Consider the following 21585-nt stretch of genomic DNA (forward strand, 5'->3'; position numbering starts at 1 on the left):
GAACTGACAGGATAGGAAGTGAGAAGATGTTGCTATAATTCCTTCATTTTGATCCCTGGGGATTAAAAATGAAGCACATAGAGTGAGTCCCAGCCAGTTTACTGTCATAGTACAAATTTGTGGGTATGTCAATTGTGACCAAGTGCCCACGACTCTGATGATTGAACCAATTTGGAGTTTGTCTTGTTGGGAAACATGAATTATATGCAGTAGACGGATGAAAGTACTGCAAAATAGAAATATAGTGTCAAATGAAATAGAGAAGTCTGTATTTCTTATTATTTGAACAAAAAGTTAAGAATTCTGTGAGAATTATGTAGTTAAATCATTAAATTTACCTATTCCAATAAATCTAATATAGTACTAGAGCAAAAAATTCTAAGTTTGATCTCTGTGACCTCCACTAAGTTTACCAAATCTTAATAACTTACTTTTTGGACAATCGATAATTTAATAAATTCTTACCCGAAAATGATTGTGAGGGTATGAGTCCTTGTCATAAGAATTTTTGGCAATTCCACTAGTCTCACCCTGTGAAATGAATAACCTCTGAGGGTGTAGGTCCTCAAAAGAGCTCTTAGTTCCAACAAACACCTCAGGATGACCGTTCCATATGTAATAGAAACACTGCGGAGAGCAAGAGTCAAGGAAGCTATCAAATGGGGTAGAGCATTGTACCATTACACTCGTTAACTCGTCCATGTTTTTCCTGAATACAAGATTGATCCCAAAATTTTTATAAGACAAATCAGGAATAGCGCATTCAAGCCAAAACTTAACCCAATCGGTTTGAGTCCATAAATGTTCATGCGTTGTACGCGGTATGAACAATACCCAAATGAATGCACGTTGATTTAACGAAATTAATTCGTTGCTTGTAGCCAATATTCCGTAGCATACTAAACGCACAGGACAAGAGTCGGTCTGCATTTTACAACGAAATTGGTAGACTTCAGAACGTCCTGAAGCTAGATTCGTACGAACAAGAGCTGGATGCGTAGTAAAAGAGAAAAGACCACATAAAGCAAATCCCATCCAATCAGGATCATTGCAAATATCTGAAGATAGCTCGATTTCTGCTGAGCTTACATCTTGACAGGGATCTCACGCTCAGCAAAACAGCAATCAAAAATTTTACCCTCATTGAAGTTTTTCTGGAAAACATGGCAGAATTGTCAATCAGGCGAAAGTCTTCATTTTTTTTTTTCTATTTTTTGAGATACAATAGTATTTGAAAACTGTAAATGATTTATTCTTTACAATCAGGATAAGACACTAATGACATAATTAAAATATGATACTACATAAATTTTTCTTGTTAGATAAGTGAATGACGAAATCTTAGTTTTTGTGTATATCATTATTGAGCAACAGTAATAATTTTAGTCGAGAGCAAGAAAGAGTAAATTGTGTCTTGTTTATCTTATGAATATATACAATGATACATAGGCTATCTTGAGAGAGATAAAGAGACCTGAAAACATGCTTTGATCAAAGATTCACTGGACATAATACTTCCAAGTCGCCTTTTCCTAGTTGGTACGAGAAAACCGGTATAGGAGGGACTTGTTTCTGTAAAGGTACACCTCTGGTATATTTTCAGTACTTGGTAGAAGCTTGGGCATGGGTTGAGGCATCCTGCAAGTATGAAACAACGTATCTTTAATTCAACTTTGGAATTTTATAAAACGACATTTACTTTTCATGTACAATTTTCATTGTAAACTAAACAGACATGTACAATATTATACACTGTTACACACACTTACATGAACAGTGCAATCTAAACTTATAATTGTTCTTTTATAAATGTTTGCAGGTTAAAAAAACACACACACTCACACACACAAAAATCGATTAATTCAGGTACAATACCTTTGCAGTGAGGAAGAGCAACCAAAATCTTTTCCGTTGTCAAAGCCTGCCACTCTTTCCTCAACTTGATGCGACAGATTTTGATTAAAAAAATCATGATAGGCATCCGGACTTCCTAACATGCACTGGACTAACGTATCCATAAAATCTTCAACATCTTGCTCGAATACGAGGCGGATTCCACATTCTTTAACCATCACACCTGGGTTATTGCGTTCAAATGAAGCCCCAACGTGACAACACCCTTCCAAACAAAGAAACAAGTGGGGTATATAAAATACCAAAATTCGATGTGATGACTCAACAAAAATGTCTTTAGAGTCTTGAAAGACTCTGTGACGTGTGAGGTGAACTCGATGACCATCTAAAGGAGTATAAAAGTCGAGAAAACTTGTTAAATCCTGATTGTCACTGGAAATAGCTGGTTGGTTGTGGTTGTGGACAGTATAATAAATACACACAGCGATTCCCATCCATCTCTCATCAGACTGCAAATTTCTAGGCAGTTTAATTCTCATTTCAGAACAAATACTTTGATTGTTGAACCAGTTTGGAACTGTAATATGAGGAAACACATAATCATATTTATGGTTTCGTGCCAAACCTCCCTGTAAAATGCATTTAAAATATAGCGTTCAATGAATGAGACGAAAAGAGAAACAGAAATACAGTGTTCAGTGAAGAATAAGGGAAGACCTGATACACTCTTAGAAGCAATGACTTGAGCTTTTCTTTCAGCTGAACTTTTGAGTCACTTTGGTCATCAGACTTACTAGATTCCAATTCCACCTTTTGCTGATCTTGCTTTAACAGTCCACGCTCACGAATTATTGAAGCTTGTGGAAACTCTACCAGCTCTTTCTTGTACAATATACGCGCACCACATTTTTTTATCTCAATATAAGGGCAGTGGCTGCTAAACGAAGCTTCAATGGAATTGCATCCCTCTAAGCGGTCTTCACGTTCCCCAGCTGGAAAACGTATTTTAAATCCAAATGATCTATCATCTAATAAGAATTTAGGTACTTCAGAGATGTTAAATGCGTTCAACTGTATCTGATGGATAGGACCTTCAACCATGTCTTTTCTATAAATAAAGTCGATATTAACTTCATAATCCTGACTAGAAGAAACATTGTAAGAATTTTCATGGATTTCAACAACAACAAACAGAGCCATCCCTGCCCAACTGCTATTATAACGCAGATCAGAAGGTAGTGGGATTGTTACTGATGACCCAGGGTTCTGAGGGCTGAACCATTCTGAAATTTCAGTTGAAGATGTAAACTCCATAAAACTCATATCTTTATGACTTCCATCCTCCTGTAAATATTAAATTGGATAAGTATAAAGATGTGTTTGTGTTGTCTGTGTGCATGTGTGTGTGTGTGTGTGTGAGAGAGAGAGAGAGAGAGAGAGTGACTGACCTCTATAAATCTTTCCCAGAATGGGTCGGAGTCATCAAAAGGTACTCTTGGAGAGGGGTAAAATGCCATTTTGTCATCATCCTTGTCGTCACAAATAACTATAGTGAATCCTGTTCCACCCGAAGTCCACACGAAGTTTTGATTTGAATAATTTTTCAGTGAAGTACATCTTCGTGCTGTTACACGTCCTACACTTAATGGAAGATTTGGCAATGATTGAAGCTTGCTACAACCATTCAAATTAAGATGTTTAAGCTTAGAAAGCTGTGAAAAACTATCAGGCAGGCATGTAAAAATGTTTTTGCTCAAATCCAAATCCTGCAATGAGGATAAGCCACTAAGATCATCAGGGAGTGCTTCGTCCCATAAATTGCGGTCAGCTAGATTTAGAGATACAATAAATCTTAACCTAGGCAACAACAGGTTGATGGCCTCTCGGATGGGGAAGCAACCTTGGAAAAAAGCATGTGCAGCACGGACGAGGGAGAATCCGTGCGAAAGCCAGGATTTAGGTGGTTGAACCTTAAATCCCGATAGATTGAGAGTGTTCAGAGACGGCAAATTGACACTTGGAAAACTTGAAAGGTTTTTGCAACCTTGAAGACTCAAGACCGTCATGCCAGTCAAACGCTCGAGTGAAGATGGCAACTCTTCCACAGCAATCCCATCTAAATACAGCTCTGACAATCTTGTCATATTAGTTCCAATCTCTGAAAACTTCTTGAGACTTGAACAGCCAGATAGAATAAATTTTTTAAGAGATTTCAAGTTTATTTCGCAAGGGAGGCCAGTAAGACTTCTGCAATCTTTCAGATTTAACAAAGTAAGCTTATTGAGAGCTCCAACAGATGGGTGAAGCTCATACAAACTTGTACATCCTTGAAAAATCAGCATCTCCAGATTTGGGCATCCGATGAAGTTAGGAGTCTTGACTAAGACTTTAGAGTCACTAAGATCCAGGAGTCTTAACTCGTCCAATTTCTGCGATAATAAATAGATATGGAAAATTAAGTAGTCAAGAACTTAATCTGCATTAAAAAAAAAAAAAAAAAAAAGCAAAACTAGCATGCATTAAGGGAATACTTACACTAAATCCCACTGGTAATTGCTCAATGTGACTGTGAGGCATGATGAGTTCAACAAGATTGTCCGGTTGAAAGCTCATTGGCAGGAATTTCAAAGGATAATCATGCCATTCCATCATTCTTAACTTATTAGAAAGAAAATTGAGGCCGGTAGGAAGGTGGACATTTGAAATTTTAAGCAACCTTAGATTTTTCATATTTGAGATGGCTTCGGCATTCAAGTTTTCTTTATGTGGAGGCGAATTCAGCACCATGCCTTCTACATCATCTTTTCCCTGGTAATCAAGAACAATTAGATTAGGGTAGGGAAAGCTGTAGCAAAAAATTGCTAGAATTATTATATTAAAAAATATACACTTCTCTAAGTTTATGTATACCAATCCACTTACAGTGTTATATTTTAGTACATGAAATACATCCTTATAAAGCCACAACCTACTACGTAATCCAGGCTCCTGAGGCGATTTACGACGAACAATTCTCCAACCCATCTCTTGTATTAAATCATGCATCCGTAATTTTCCCCTTAAAATGGTAATGAGAAATTTGTCCTTGAGAGTTTCCATATCCTTGTAGCTACCAGAACCTTCTATATGTGCCACTCGATCTTCGTCCTCCCCTTTAAAGAAACATGCAATATCCAAAAATAGATTTTGCTCTGTGTCTTCCAATCCCTTATAACTTATTTCAAGTTTATCAAGAATTTCTCCTTCAGGGATTTCTTTTAATTGATGTAGGTAATCTTCCCATAACTTCCTCGGTCTATCAATCAAGGAGGAACCCAGAACTTTAAGAGCTATAGGAAGCCCTTGAGCATACTTCACAAAACCATTAGACAAATTCTCAAACTCATTTTTAGGATAGGGTTGCTTAAACACAGTCCAACTAAAGAGCTCCAAGGCCTCATCATTATCTAATCCATTAACCTCATGTATAGTAGTACCCAAGTGATGCCTTTTTAGCAAGTGCTTATCTTTACTTGTGATAATGATCCTACTTCCTGGACCAAACCAACCAGGGCTCCCTGCTAATGCCTTTAGTTGTTTATCTTTGTTAACATCATCAAGAACAATAAGAACCTTCTTATAGCGTAGTCTCTTCTTTATGACTTTGATCCCTTGAAGATGGTTCCAAATGTTTACTTTTTCCATCAATGTCTCAGAAAGAAGCTGTTTTTGTAAATTAACTAGACCCTGTTTATCTTTTTCAACTATTTCTCTAACATCACAAATAAAGCTGCTAGCTTCAAATTGATGACAAATTCTGTTATAAATGACATATGCTAGAGTGGTTTTACCAATCCCAGACATCCCCCAAATCCCTATGAACTGCACATCCTCTGACATTATGTTAAATAATTTCATCATTTCCTTCACACGCGAGTTTATTCCAACAAGGTCCTCAAAATCATCTATTGATTCACACTTCAATTTATCAAATATGCTTTTTGTGATTTCTTGAATATCTTCTGATTCGTGACTGTAATAAAAAAAATATATATATATGAGACAGTGTGCTAGCCACAAAGAAACAAAACATCATTAAATGTAAGATGTTTTGCTTTGTTTCTTAAAAAAAAAAAAAAAGTAAAAAAAAAGGATGTTTTGCTTAAGTAGAGAAATATGAGCCATGTTTTACCGGTCACTTTCCCCCCTCCCCCTCTCCCTTGACATCCGATTGACCAAATTTTATTAAATTAATATTAAAAATGTTGTGTACTGACTTGCTCTTTGTCAATGGTAGATTTCCAAAATTATCTTATTTCATAATTAAAATTTATTTTTTAAAATTTTTAATAAAAATGTGTATTTTAAAATATTAAGCGTGAATTTTGCTTATTATTATTTTTTTCTTTTTTCAACGAGTTATGGAGAGATTTGTCGTTGCAATTGTTTTGAGGTTTGTTAAATTTTTCATTTTTAATCTAAATTTATTAGTTATTTTTTTACTAAACATGGTTAAACTTTTTAAAAAATATTCATATAAAAATTTAGAATATTTCATTACTAATATAAATAAAAGAGAAGAATGTTAATTTTTTCAAATCTCAAGAGAGGGAAGTGTATTTTCCTTTCAAATTTGGGATGGAGTGACATTCCACCAAAAATATTTTGAATCACGTTTCCTTATAATAATTGTATCCGGTTCAAACTATATGACACTCTATATGCCTTCAGAACTTTTTAAAGGTTTCCCCCGCTAAAATAGCAGTTCCTCCTCCCCTTAATTGGAGTAGGCTCACTAAATAGTTTTAAAATAATAATAAAAAATGGCTAAATGGCCTAGTGATTTTAAAGAAAACGTACCTTTTTAACTTGATTTTATTTTATATAGCTTCTTCTTGTATCAGATAAAGTTTTAGGTCATTTGCATTTTAGAATATTTTATAGGTCTCATTGAAAATTTTTTATTCAATTTAGTAGGTAATTTAGTAATTTACATCGCAAATAAAATATTTTAAGAATTTCACTGTAGAGTTTTTTTTTTTTTTTTTTTTAGAAAAAACAAATTCATTGTAAATACTATAATAGATTAATTTTATTCTATGAACATATCTTCAATTGGAGATAATAAGTTATATATATTTTATAATTAGCGTGGCCCCCAAGACAAATTATTTGGCTCTGCCACTTGAACAAATTAACATTTAACTATATTAATTTGTATCTTATGTTCTTTCATTGTATTTAAATAATTTTTAATTGTATGAACTAAATTTTCTAACCACTTCTCTTTCACATTTTTAAGCCTTTTTAGGGGTTCAACATAGTTGGAACTTGGAACATTAGATTTAGCAATAGTTAAGATTTTTTTTTTATTTGTTATATAAAAAATTAATATGAAAGAAAATTGTGAATAACCAAGTGTAAACTACTGTTTAGATGTAATAATAAAAATAAACAATTAAACAATTGATTTTCTTTATCTAAGAAAACAGCTACAATTATCTTACACACACACACATATATATGTATATATAATATGGAAGAAATTCTATATATACCTCAACCCATTTACTATGCAATAATATACAATTTTTTTTTATAGATGTGTTCAAGATACACACTTACATCTGGTGTAACTTCACAAGAATTACACCTTTTTAAAACCATTAATTATTATTAGATCTAAGAATGAAAAAACACTTATGGTTATGTCATTATTGTTATTTAGAAATTAGTAATTAAGGTATTAATTACTAATTTCTTGGAGTATATAGGCAAAGACAAGCAGTACAGTGCGACACTCTAGAAGATTTTTTCACAATCATTCATAATGAATTCATTGGTTCACTGGCCCATTACACTAAAGTAGCAAGAGAAGAATTCTTACTGATGAAATGTTGCTCTTTTGAAAGGAAAGATCTGGAAAAACATTTTGACCGAATGTCAAGCAGGTACTACTCCTTTAATGGATGGATGATGTCAATTCTAAGCACACTTTCCTTAACTCTTTCCCAGAACCATTAGGAGATGAAACTCTCTGCATGATGAACCTTCAAAAAATCACCCTGCAGCAAGCCTCCTTAGAAAAAATCTATCAACATGTGCTCATTGCTCTTGAAAAACTCTGCAATCAAAGAAAGTTTCTTTCAGAAATTAACAAGGTCCGCAGCAAGCTTAAAGACAATTGTAAACGGAAGGATTTGCAGATCAAGTGCTATGACAAAAATTGTGCTTGTCCAACCAAGAGAAGAGATCATTTCAAAAAGTATTCTTGGAAGAAGAAGCGTCCTCAACAAAAGAAGAAGTTTTTCAGGCAAAAGAAAGTTCCTCAGAAGAAAGCAGTTCAAAGGAAAAACTTCAAAAGTTTGTTTTGAATGTAGAAGGCCCGGTCATTTTGCAAAAAATTGTCCAAAAAGGGAAAAAGCAGCAAAGCTTTCAGAGCAAGCCCAAATTCATGCAGATGACACCCCCTTTTCAGATGTTGAATCACTCTTCTCACTGGATGATGATTACTCTCCCCAAGCTTTGGCAGTCATGGCTTATTCTCCCTTAGAAGATGAGTCAGACAATACTGATGATTCAGACTCAGAAATCCAAACCATATACACATCTCAGCCTCTTATAGCTCCACTACCTGGCCCCACACCAATAGCTCAGGTTCACATCTTCCTTGATATTTATTCCAGACCCATCCCGGTAATAGCCTTGGTTGATGCAGGAGCAGCAGCAACAATTCTCCATCCTAAGATATTACCCGAAAACTTTTGGCTACCCCATCATCAAATATTCAGAGTAGCCAATGGAGAAACATTTTTGGTTACCCAGAAAAGTAAGCCCATTCGCATTCGAATTTTTCCAACCCTTACCATTAGACACCAAGTCCTTGGATCCCCACTCACAGGCAGAGACCTTCTCATAGGATTTGATCTCCTTCATCAGATACCCAGTCTCAGATGGTCCTCAAAAGGACTTTTGCATGAACAACACCTTCTCACCTAGACCTAGGTACCTCATTTGTTCTCAATAAATCCCTTTGACTCTTTGAGATTCCAGATTATCAATGAATGTTGTGCAACCACTCACTCTGAATTCCTCCTTAAAAATACAAATCCTTTGTGGAAAAATCCATATTTTTTCATAAACCTTCCCTTCAAAAAGAATGAAGACATTAACCCCACAAAAGCTAGTCATAGAGGAATGAACCCAGAACATTTGTCCTTGGCTAAGCAGGAGTTATCCACCCTTCTTTCAAAAGACCTCATTGAACCCACAACTTCTCCATGAGCGTGTGAAGCTTTCTATGTTAATAAGCATGCTGAACAAGTCCGAGCAAAGCTTAGATTGGTAATTAATTACCAAAATCTTAATCATTTCCTTGCCGATGACAAGTTCCCTTTGCCAAAAAAAAGTGTCATTTTCCAACACCTTTCCCATGCCAAGGTGTTTTCAAAGTTTGATCTCAAAGCAAGATTCTGGCAATTAGGAATCCATCCAGAAGAAAGATACAAGACATTATTTTGCATCCCAAACCACCATTATCAATTGACTGTAATGTCTTTTGGCCTTAAAAATGCTTCATCTCAATTCCAAAAAGCAATGGTAACACTGTTCCAACCGCTTTTGTCAAATGCATTGATCTATTTAGATGATATTCTCCTATTTTCAAAAGATGCAGCATCCCATGAACAACTGCTTACTGAATTCTACAATTTGGTAAAAGCTCAAGGGATAATGCTTTCAAAAAAGAAAATAGTCATAGGAGTATCTTCTATTAACTTCTTGGGCGTAAACATGTGAGATGGAAAGTACACTTTGCAGCCCCACATAGCAGTTTCTCTTAGCGAATTTTCAGATACGCTCACCAACACCAAACAGATCCAGCAGTTTCTTGAAATTGTTAACTACATGTCAGATTTCATCCCAAAAATCTCCAGACACAGAGATTGTTTGTCTAAACTGTTGAAAAAGTCTTCCCCAGAATGGAAACCAGTTCATACAGAGGCAGTCCAACAATTGAAAAAAATTAGCAGAAAAACTTCCTCCTTTGCAGATTCCGGGAACAGACAAACGAGTTCTACAGACAGATGCTTGTGATGAGTATTGGGCAGCAGCTCTCTTTGAAAAAATTGATGTCAAAAGAAACATTTGTGGATATAAGAGTAGTGCATTCAAGCCTTCAGAGCTTCATTATCATTTTACTTTCAAAGAAATCCTAGCAGTCAAACATGGAATTGAAAATTTCCAGTTTCACCTCTTTGGCCACAACTTTCTTGTAGAAATGGACATGTCCTCTTTTCCTAAAATGCTCCAATTCAAAAAAAAAATGCTCTCACATCCTTAATTACTCAGATGGTCAAATTGGTTTTCACAATGGTCTTTCCAAGTCAAACATATCAAAGGTACAGATAGCCTTATCACTGATTACCTTTCTAGAAAGCCTCCAGTCCTTCATACCACAATAATTCCTTCACCTTTATGTGTATATCCAATAACAGATCCATCCTCATCCTCAGGCCCTTCTACTACGGCCTCTAATGATATCCTTAATATGATAGAAACACTTCCCAGAAATAAAAGACCAAATAAAGACCTTGACCCTTCAAGCCAGATCCAAAAGAATTATTAGAGTCCTCCATGATTACCTCAAGGAACACCGACGTCATTTCCTTGCCATTTTCCCAAACATTGAGCAACCATGGAAAACTCCATTTGCATTTTGGCGAACAAATTGGACTGTTGTACACTACCTCTACATGTGGTACTTACTCAATGAGTACTACTTGTGCCTCCATTTCAAACCAAAATTCTACTCATACATTTTCCCTCGTGAAAATAAATATTTTCACAAATTCTGATCTGAAATCTGAAATTTTGAAAAATGATGCTCATGATGACCAATGGTTCAAGTATCCTAAAATAGACCACCCCCGTTTTGGTTACAAAATTACTTCTGCATGTATAGTAGCCAAGCTAAATTCAAAAAATGATGTTAGAGCAGAAGGAATCCTCCACCCTCCAGATATACATTGGGTAACTAATACTGATAGTACTCTTCACACACATGTGGACGTGTCTTGGATATCTTGTCACTATTCCCTCACAATGGTAGAATCTCTCAATCAAGGAATCTTCTCAAATATAGTACCAGCCGACCCAGATGTTTGCAGACAGCAATGGCCACATGAAGACCATTGGGAGATGCCTAATCCTTTAATTAGCTATGATGACCCTTACTATCATAATCATAATCCAAATGCAGATGTTGATGAAGAATGGGTTCAAGGTAGAGATGGGTGGGACGACTAAAGATAGATATATATATATATATATATATAAATAAATATATATTCAAAAAAAAAAAGCCACTATTATTGACTTTTCAAAGCCACTAATGTGGACTTTCTTCCTTTCCCTATAATAATTTTGCCGTAACTATTGCTTTAAGATTACAACTACTGCATGATGTTCTTCTCCTTTTTCCACAACATAATTATCTCTTGTCAGCAACATATCCGAAAGCGAATATCTACTACACTGGCACCCTTACTTCCAGAAGACAATTGTCACTCCAGTCCCAGGACCCCTACTCTTTTGGACAAATGTCAAGAACAAGTCGGCCCTTGCAACTCAAAGATTATCTTCTGAATGTAAAATATTTGTGTAATTTATTGCCTATAAATAGGCCTCTTGTGTCCTTAGATCGGCAGAGTTAGAGAGAGTTAGTAAGGAAAAGAAAACCTTATGTAATATTTCCCAGTTTATGTCTTCCAGTCCTGTAAGAAGCTTGTTTAATCTAATAATCCCCCAGTTTGTTGTATCTCGTTCTATGTTCTATTCCATGCTTTCATATTATTTTTTATAGTATCCTAGTAATATATGCCATTAATAAGTTTCCATGATCTCATTAATAAGTTTCCGTAATCTTCTTACACTCCCATTGTCAGTTTGTCCTTGTCTTTTACTAGTGTCCTCCTCTTTTACTCCTATACTTGGTATCAGAGCCATTTGAGTAGGAAAGACTGTTACTTCGTCTTTTCTGGTGTGGCTACCAAAAATCTAACTTCAACTTCACCATTTTGTTTTTTGATGAAGAAAGGAGTGTTGGACTAGATTGGCTGGGCCGCCTGATAAAGATTCTCATATTTTGTAATCCATGATTCTGGAAAGAATTGTCATCTGCTCTTTATTCAACTGTCTTGGAACAAATGTGCACATAGGCGTCATGCCTGGGTCAACTTGGATTAAAAGAGCATCATTAGACTGGGCTATCTCTGGTATAACTATGTCAAAAGTATGATTTTGGAGTCTATAGGCAAGCTGATAATGGAGTGTGGCTGCAAAAGTATCATGCACTTGTGAAGCTCTTGTGATCTGAACTTTGACTTTAAGAGCATCACAAAGGTGAGGGTCTTTAAGAGACATGTTAAAATTAGGGAAAAATTTGACAAAGACTGTTCCCGCATTGAGGGTGGTTTGAACGGTTCCTATAACTGCATTATGGTATTCCAAAAATCTAGAATCAAGAAGAGAAATTCTAGAAGCTATAAGGAGTCCTTTTCTGCCATGAAAAGTGAGTGTCAGTCTTACTGCACCGAAATGGAGGTAAGTGTATCCTTGTTTTTGCCATGGAATTACAAACTCTCGGGGAAGCACAAGAGTGATAAAATTTTCTTTTTCACTAGCTGGAATGTTGAACTGGTCAAACTTAGAAGTTTGGACATATTCTTTTACACTAGAAGGATGAGAATGACCTAAAAACTTTTTTATGAATTTTTTGAAAGTATTTTGAGGTTTATCAAAGACAGTGTAAGAATTTACAATAGGGAAATCAGTAATAGGTATTTTACTATCTTCAGGTACATGGGAGATTTCATACAAGTATTCTAGTCTATTTGTAGTGGATTTACGAAGGGAAAGATCACACGTAATTGTAATGGTATCTGTAACTGCTGAGGATGAACTAACCATGATAGTTTCTAAAAAGAAGAACTATTTTCCTTAGGTCTGACAGGACTAAAACGCCACTTTTAGGCTCACACGTCCACAAGATGACTCAGGAAAAATAGGTTCTTTGAAACTTTAAGAACAACCCCTTAATGTTCTACTTGATTATCAAATCCAGTGTTCTGATGTGATAAATACAGAGAATCCACTTATTGTGACAACTGTAAATCACAGAGCATACTAATCAGGACAATAATCAAAGTATATTGATCAAAGGAGGATGAAACTGGTCACAAGGCTCTGATACCAAGCTTCTTACAGGACTGAAAGACATAAACTGTGAAATATTACATAAGATTTTCTTTTTCTTGCTAACTCTCTCTAACTCTGCCAATCTAAGGACACAAGAGGCCTATTTATAGGCAATAAATTACACATATATTTTACATTCAAAAGATAATCTTTGAGTTGTAAGGGCCGACTTGTTCTTGACATTTATCCAAAAGAGTGGGGGTCCTGGGACTGGAGTGACAATTGTCTTCTGGAAGTAAGGGTGCTAGTACAGTAGATATTCGCTTCCGGATATGTTGCTGACAAGAGATAATTATGTTGTGAAAAAAGGAGAAGAACATCATGCAGTAGTTGTAATCTTAAAACAATAGTTACGGCAAAATTATTATAGGGAAAGGAAGAAAGTCCACATTAGTTGCTTTGAAAAGTCAATAATGGTGGCTTCTTTTTTTTTCTTTTTTTTTGAATATATATATCTATCTTTAGTCGTCACCCCATCTCTACCTTGAAACCATTCTTCATCAATATCTGCATCTGGATCATGATTATGATAGTAAGGGTCATCATAGCCAATTAAAGAATTAGGCATCTCCCAATGGTCTTCATGTGGCCATTGCTGTCTGCAAATATCTGAGTCGGCTGGTACTATGTCTGGAAAGATTCTCTGATTGAGAGATTCTGCCATTGTGATGGAATAGTGACAAGATATCCAAGACACGTCCACATGTGTGAAGAGTACCATCAACATTAGTTACCCAATGTATATCTGGAGGGTGGAGGATTCCTTCTGCTCTAATATCATTTTTTGAATTTAGTTTGGCTACTATACATGCAGAAGTAATTTTGTAACCAAAACAGGGGTGGTCTATTTTAGGATACTTGAACCATTGGCCATCATGAGCATCATTTTTCAAAATTTCAGACCGAAATTTGTGAAAATATTTATTTTCACGAGGGAAAATGTATGAGTAGAATTCTGGTTCGAAATAGAGGCACAAGTAGTACTCATTGAGTAAGTACCACATGTAGAGGTAGTGTACAACAGTCCAATTTGTTAGCCAAAATGCAAATGGAGTTTTCCATGGTTGCTCAATGTCTGGGAAAATGGCAAGGAAATGACGTTGGTGTTCCTTGAGGTAATCATGGAGGACTCTAATAATTCTTTTGGATCTGGCTTGAAGGGTCAAGGTCATTATTTGGTCTTTTATTTCTGGGGGAAGTGTTTCTATCATATTAAGGATATCATTAGGGGCTATAGTAGAAGGGCTTGAAGATGAGAATGGATCTGTTATTGGATATACACATAAAGGTGGAGGAATTATTGTGGTATGAAGGACTAGAGACTTTCTAAAAAGGTAATCAGTGATAAGGTTATCTGTACCTTTGATATGTTTGACTTGGAAAGACCATTGTGAAAACCAATTTAACCATCTGAGTAACTAAGGATGTGGGAGCATTTTTCTTTTGAATTGGAGCATTTTAGGAAAAGAGGACATGTCCATTTCTACAAGAAAGTTGTGGCCAAAGAGGTGAAACTGGAATTTTTCAATCCCATGTTTGACTGCTAGGATTTCTTTGAAAGTAGAATGGTAATGAAGCTCTGAAGGCTTGAATGCACCACTCTTATATCCACAAATGTTTCTTTTGCCATCAATTTCTTCAAAGAGAGCTGCTGCCCAATACTCATCACTTGCATCTATTTGTAGTACTCGTTTTTCTGTTCCCGAAATCTGCAAAGGAGGAAGTTTTTCTGCTAATTTTTTCAATTGTCGGACTGCCTCTGTATGAACTGGATTCCATTCTGGGGAAGACTTTTTCAACAGTTTAGACAAACAATCTCTGTGTCTGGAGATTTTTGGGATGAAATCTGACATGTAGTTAACAATTCCAAAAAACTGCTGGATCTGTTTGGTGCTGGTGAGCGTATCTAAAAATTCGCTAAGAGAAACTGCTATGTGGGGCTGCAAAGTGTACTTTCCATCTGAAATTTTTACGCCCAAGAAGTCAATAGAAGATACTCCTATGACTATTTTCTTTTCTGAAAGCATTATCCCTTGAGCTTTTACCAAATTGTAGAATTCAGTAAGCAGTTGTTCATGGGATGCTGCATCTTTTGAAAATAGGAGAATATCATCTACATAGATCAATGCATTTGACAAAAGCGGTTGGAACAGCGTTACCATTGCTTTTTGAAATTGAGATGGAGCATTTTTAAGGCCAAAAGACATTACAGTCCATTGATAATGGTGGTTTGGGATGCAAAATGCTGTCTTGGATGCAAAATGCTGTCTTGTATCTTTCTTCTGGATGGATTCCTAATTGCCAGAATCCTGCTTTGAGATCAAACTTTGAAAACACCTTGGCATGAGAAAGGTGTTGGAAAATGGCACTTTTGTTTGGCAAAGGGAACCTATCATCGGCAAGGAAATGATTAAGATCTTGGTAATTAATTACCAATCTAAGCTTTCCTCGGACTTGTTCAACATGCTTGTTAACATAGAAAGCTTCACACGCCCATGGAGAAGTTGTGGGTTCAATGAGGTCTTCTGAAAGAAGGGTGGATAACTCCTGCTTTGCCAAGGACAAATGTTCTGGGTTCATTCCTCTATAACTAGTTTTTTGTGGGGTTAACGTCTTCATTCTTTTTGAAGGGAAGGTTTATGAAAAAAGATGAATTTTTCCACAAAAGATTTGGATTTTTAAGGAGGAATTCAGAGTGAATGGTTGCACAACATTCATTGATAATCTGGAATCTCAAAGAGTCAAAGGGATCTATTGAGAACAAATGAGGTACCTGGGTCTAGATGAGAAGGTGTTGTTTATGCAAAAGTCCTTTTGAGGACCATCTGAGACTGGGTATCTGATGAAGGAGATCAAATCCTATGAGAAGGTCTCTGCCTGTGAGTGGGGATCCAAGGACTTGGTGTCTAATGGTAAGGGTTGAAAAAATTCGAATGCGAATGGACTTACTTTTCAGGGTAATTAGAAATGTTTTTCCATTAGCTGCTCTGAACATTTGATGATGGGGTAGCCAAAAGTTTTCGGGTAATATCTTAGGATGGAGAATTGTTGCTACTGCTGCTCATGTATCAAACAAGGCTATTATCAGGATGGGTCTGGAATAAATATCAAGGAGGATATGAACCTGAGCTATTGGTGTAGGGCCAGTTAGTGGAGCTATAAGAGGCTGAGATGTGTATATGGTTTGGATTTCTGGGTCTGAATCATCAGTATTGTCTGACTCATCTTCTGAGGTAGAATAAGCCATGACTGCCAAAATTTGGGGAGAATAATCATCATCCAGTGAAAAGAGTGATTCAACATCTAAAAAGGGGGTGTCATCTGCATGAATTTGGGCTTGCTCTAAAAGCTTTGCTGCTTTTTCCCTTTTTGGACAATTTTTTGCAAAATGACCGGGCCTTCTACATACAAAACAAACTTTTGAAGTTTTTTCTTTGAACTACTTTCTTCTGAGGAACTTACATTTCTTTTGCCTGAAAAACTTCTTTTTTTGTTGAGGATGCTTCTTCTTCCAAGAATATTTTTTGAAATGATCTCTTCTCTTGGTTGGACAAGCACAATTTTTGTCATAGCACTTGATCTACAAATCCTTCCATTTATAATTGTCTTTAAGCTTGCTGTGAACCTTGTCAATTTCTGAAAGAAATTTTCTTTGATTGCAGAGTTTTTCAAGAGCAATAAGCACATGCTGATAGATTTCTCCTAAGGAGGCTTGCTACAGGGTGATTTTTTGAAGGTTCATCATGCGGAGAGTTTCATTTCCTAATGGTTCTAGGAAAGAGTTAAGGAAAGTGTGCTTAGAATTGGCATCATCCGTTCCATTAAAAGAGTAGTACCTGCTTGACATTCGGTCAAAATGTTTTTCCAGATCTTTCCTTTCAAAAGAGCAACATTTCATCAGTAAGAATTCTTCTCTTTCTACTTCAGTGTAATTGGCGAGTGAACCAAGAAATTCATTATGAATGATTGTGAAAAAATCTTCTAGAGTGTTGCACTGTGTTATTTGTCTTTGCCTGTATTCTCCAAGATTAATCCACCATTGTCTCAGTCTTCCTGTAAATCTTGCGACAAACTTGGCAATGATCTGTGCAACAATATTATTTGGGGCTTGGATTTCAACTATACACCATGAATACATGTTGAAAATCTCATCATGCCATTTTGAAGGAGGGCTGTTATCAATGGTAAACAAGTGCTTTGAATCTGTGGTTGATGAGTAGGTTAATCTTGTGTGGTGATCAGGAATGAAAGATGGTGGAGGAAATATTGGTGGTGGTGGAGGTTGTAGAGGTTGTTCAGGATGAAGGACATCATTTTCTTCTTCTACCTATGGATCTGCCATAAATACTCCGTCTAATTCAAGGCCAGACAAGTCTAAATTTGTGTCATCAATGACTGGGACAAAAGGTTCTGTTGATTCTTGAAGAGTTAGAGTTTTAAGAAATGATGAAATCGAGTTTGGAGGGTCAGAGTTTATGGCCAACATGTTCATATCTGGGGGTCTTGAAGAAGCACCAATAGTTGGATCTAGTGGTTGGTATAATGGCTCTTTGTCCTTTTTGATGAGAGGATGTTCATTTTGTGGTCTGGTTTGAGATTCTAGTTGGAGTGGTGTGGTTTGGTATAGTGATTTGAGAATAATTGTTGAGGCTGAGAATTTCTAAGTATAAAAAAAACTCATGGCAGAAGTCAATTTAAAAAATTAGTGTTCTAACAACAGTCAACACTATCTCTCAGCCATATCATCATCTCCTACCATGGTCCTAGAAAGATCTTTAAAAAGAAGGGCTCAATTACATCAATATATGCAAAGCATCATGGTTTATGGCAAAATAGGTTAGTACTTTCATGGCGCTATTTTTCTTTGGATAATCAACAAACACTCCGAGGACCACCAGCCTGTAGTTGAAGTTGGGAGAATGAAAAAATAAAATGATAGAAAATGGGAAGAGGATGGAAAAGTGGGAGAATAGAAAATATCTTAGTTTTTTCTCATGGTGTTTGGTTGGGTGGGTAAAAAAGTGAAAAGATATAAAACTTTTTTGTTTGGTTTAGGAGAAAAGTGAGAGAATGAAAAATGTAATTTATATAAAATTATTCTTATGTCCTTATTTCATTAAACAAGAAATTAACACATTATAAATTTATTGTCAATTAAAATTATTTAAATTACATCTTGTAAAAATTAACACGTTACACATATTGTATTTTTTATTTTTCTTTGATATTATATTTATTTTATATAAAACAATGAGAAAAAAGAGCACAGATTGGAGTCCGGAAGAAGAAGAGGAGGAGGAAGAGGAGGAGGAGAAACAACGTTAATAAATAAATAAAAAAACTAGAGAACTGATTAACAGATAACTGATAAATGTCTTGGTCTGATAATAAAGAACTATCATTGAGAACAAAAAGTAAAGAACAATACAACATAGTAGGAAAGAAAAGAAAACAACAAAAAGGAGTAAAATAAAAAAAATGAGAGAGAGAGAGAGAGAGATAACATTACAATAGAGGATAAAATAGTAAATAAGAACGCTTAAGCAAAATCACTCATATTTTCTCTCCAATTTAAGAAGATTGAGTGTTGGTGAGAGAAACAGCCGGGCCTCACCATTTTTCACCCCAACCAGATATGGCCCACAGCCTCCTCTAATGCTTGCCACACTCCAAATTAACAATTTAAATGCTAACCTCTACATTGAAAGCCACGGCATACCTAAGTAGCTAAATGTACAGCCAATATCTGTCTTGTTTGGTGAAAATCTCGGTCACAGACCTAAGTAGCTAATTTGATGAGGATGATGATAGAACTAGATTTTGACTAATATCCAACTTAATTAATTTGCACACAAGGCACCATAATAAACATCCAACTTAAATAATTTCACGAAAGATGCAAGATACACTATGACGTTTATAACTTATATTTAAAAATAATGAACAAAAGAATCTTTATTTAGTTAGGAATTTAAGAGACCACACAAAATAATAAAAATCTTCTCTATATAATACTAATAAAAATCATTTTTCAAAATATATTTTTACTTCTAATATTTACAAGCTTATAAACTTAAAAATAAATAAAAACTGTGCGAAGCAAGGGTTAATAGCCAGTTACATATTATTATATGAAATTAAACTCTCTTTGTTTTCTTTTTTTGAGAAGATATGACATTAAACACATTCACACTATTATTTATTATATATTATAATATAATGTTTAGTTAAAGAAGCAACGTAAAGTAAAAAGTAAGCCACGGAAATATCTCAGCCACAGGTTTAAAGCCACAGAACACAGAGTTCCATAAAACAATACAAACAAAAAAATTATACCAGGACACAAACTAGATAGCAGGAGAGATATCATTCCAGCTGTATGGAAGTCACAGACTCAAAGTGGGCAATTTGGTTTTTCATTTTATTTTTCAAATAATTAGAACAAAACCATTTCAAAAGTTATCCAAACCATTGATGATATGACCAGAAGAAAAGGTAGAATCTTACCTATCCGTTAAATGCCTCCCGCGGATCTTGCTCACTTCTTTCAGTGCGGTTCTCCACTTTTGTATCTGTTCTGTGCTAACCTGGCGATCTTCTTCATGCTTCAGAAATGCTTTCCCAAAAGTCTCCCTCTGATTCCCAGCATCAGAGGGCATTACATGGTAGAAAATGGGCAGAACTTTCAGGCCCTTCTCTTTCTTGCATTCAAGAATTTTGACAAGTTCATTCAAGCACCGCTTTGAAAAGGCATAATTTTTTGAGAGAATAATAATTGCATTCTTGGATTCTTCTATTGCTTTCATGAGTTCTGAAGCAATGGGTTTTCCTTCCTTGAGATTTACATTATCTCTATAAACAATAATGCCTTTTTGTATCAAAGCAGAATGTAGATGATCCGTAAAAGTGTTACGGGTGTCCTCCCAATAGAAACTAAGAAAAACTTCGTGTTTCCATTGAGATGCAGAAGATGAGGAAGACAAGGATGCACAGGCTTTTTGAGTGCTCATGGAAGTCATTGGAAACTTACAACCTATAGCTTGTTTATGGAAAAGGGAGTATTAAATGAGAATGGAACTTTTTTTTTTAAAGGAAAACAAGAGAATGGAACTTTTTTTTTTTTTTTTGAGAAGGAAGAGAATGGAACTTGATCAAAGATTTATGAGAACTACTACCTATAGCTTGTTTATGGAAAAGGGAGTACTAAAAGAGATTGGATTTTTTTTTCCTTAAAGGAAAAAAAGAGAATGGAACTTTTTTTTTTTTTTTTTTTTTGAGAAGGAAGAGAATGGAACTTGAGCAAAGCTCTATGATAACTTCTACTTTCTGTATCAAGGTTTCGGTTATTATTCGCGGTATTAAATACCTGGCAACGTGGGAGAGGCATTTATAGGTGCTTTAAGCGGGACCATGTTCTTAGTGTGCGTTTGTTTCAGTTTTTAGAAGCTGAAACGGGCTTTTTGAAATCAAAAAAATAAAAAGTGCCTTTGGGAAGGTTTAAAAGTTGGTTTTTCTAAAAGGCTGTGTTTTGAATTTGTGAAAGAAGAACACAAATTCAATAACAAATTTCCAACTCCAAACACAAACACAAACACAAACAAAATATATAACAAACTCTCAAATCAAAAAAAAAAAAATCATTCCTTGCAAATTAGGATTCCTCCAAATGCAAAACAAAAAAACATCGGAATATAGCAAAATCTTTCCTTATGCAATATCTCCCTTTCGTTTGCTCTGCTCTGATCCAATCTTCAGTCAATGACCGGCGACCACCTCTTTGTCTTTGTTGTTCTTCATTTTCTTTGGGTTTGCCGAGATCTCTCTATCTTTCATTTTGATCTTTCTCAGTTCTCACTCTCTCCCCTTTGATGAAGTAATAGTTTAGAGGATGTGAAACAGAGTTAGAGAGAGAGAGAGAGAGAGAGAAGTTCTGAAAATTGAAAGAAGACAAAATGTGAAGAAGCGTGGGCTGTGTGGAGGAAAATAGAGATCAGGGAGAAATAAAGAAGAGAAAAGGTGAAGATGTGGCTGAGAAAAAAGGGAAAATAAAATAAAATAAAAGGTTTTGTGCTGGTTATACGTGTGGTGTGGGGCACGGGCTTGAACAGATTTTTTTTTTTTTTTTTTTAAGTAGGCTTATGAAAAAAGTTTATATTAGGAAAATGCTACCTTTTAAATATTTGTACAATAAATTTTAGTTAACAAAAAATTATTATTATTATTATTAACTAATTTGTTTTTAAGTAAGTATTATTAAGTAGTTGGTTTAAGTATGAAATAAACTCTCTAAGATATAAATTGTCATTTTTGGTAATTTATAACTTAAACTGTCATTTTTATAAGTGCTAGTCAAACACTCAGTTTTTTCAAAAAACACTTTTAACAATTTTTACCAAACAATCAACTTTTTAAAAAAACTCAATTTTGTACCGCACTTTTTAAAACACTACTTTTTCAAAAAACCTAATTTTAAAAAGCTACACTAAACTCACCATT

General features: G+C 35.2%; 1 protein-coding gene across 1 annotated transcript; it reads right to left on the reverse strand.

Annotated features, from left to right (window-relative positions):
• Positions 1 to 1098: 1098 nt before the first annotated feature.
• Positions 1099 to 20349, reverse strand: LOC142618604 (TMV resistance protein N-like). Its single transcript, XM_075791548.1, has 8 exons — positions 19597 to 20349; positions 4777 to 5866; positions 4390 to 4662; positions 3303 to 4283; positions 2572 to 3198; positions 1876 to 2483; positions 1475 to 1638; positions 1099 to 1154 (listed from the first exon to the last, which is right to left on the reverse strand). The coding sequence occupies exons 1-7, from the start codon at positions 20106 to 20108 to the stop codon at positions 1533 to 1535; spliced, it is 4197 nt and encodes a 1398-aa protein (XP_075647663.1). The 5' UTR covers positions 20109 to 20349; the 3' UTR covers positions 1099 to 1154; positions 1475 to 1532.
• Positions 20350 to 21585: the final 1236 nt, after the last annotated feature.

The sequence above is a fragment of the Castanea sativa genome, chromosome 12 (assembly GCF_040712315.1).
Source record: "Castanea sativa cultivar Marrone di Chiusa Pesio chromosome 12, ASM4071231v1".
NCBI classification, from domain to species: Eukaryota; Viridiplantae; Streptophyta; class Magnoliopsida; order Fagales; family Fagaceae; genus Castanea; species Castanea sativa.

Excerpts from the sequence above, each read along its gene's own strand:
- LOC142618604 (XM_075791548.1), bottom strand. The coding sequence starts at position 20,108 with ATGACTTCCATGAGCACTCAAAAAGCCTGTGCATCCTTGTCTTCCTCA. Across the intron at positions 5,867-19,596 it reads GGGAGGCATTTAACGGATAG|TCACGAATCAGAAGATATTC; the intron begins GTAAGATTCTAC and ends TTTTTATTACAG. Across the intron at positions 2,484-2,571 it reads TGCTTCTAAGAGTGTATCAG|GGAGGTTTGGCACGAAACCA; the intron begins GTCTTCCCTTAT and ends TGCATTTTACAG.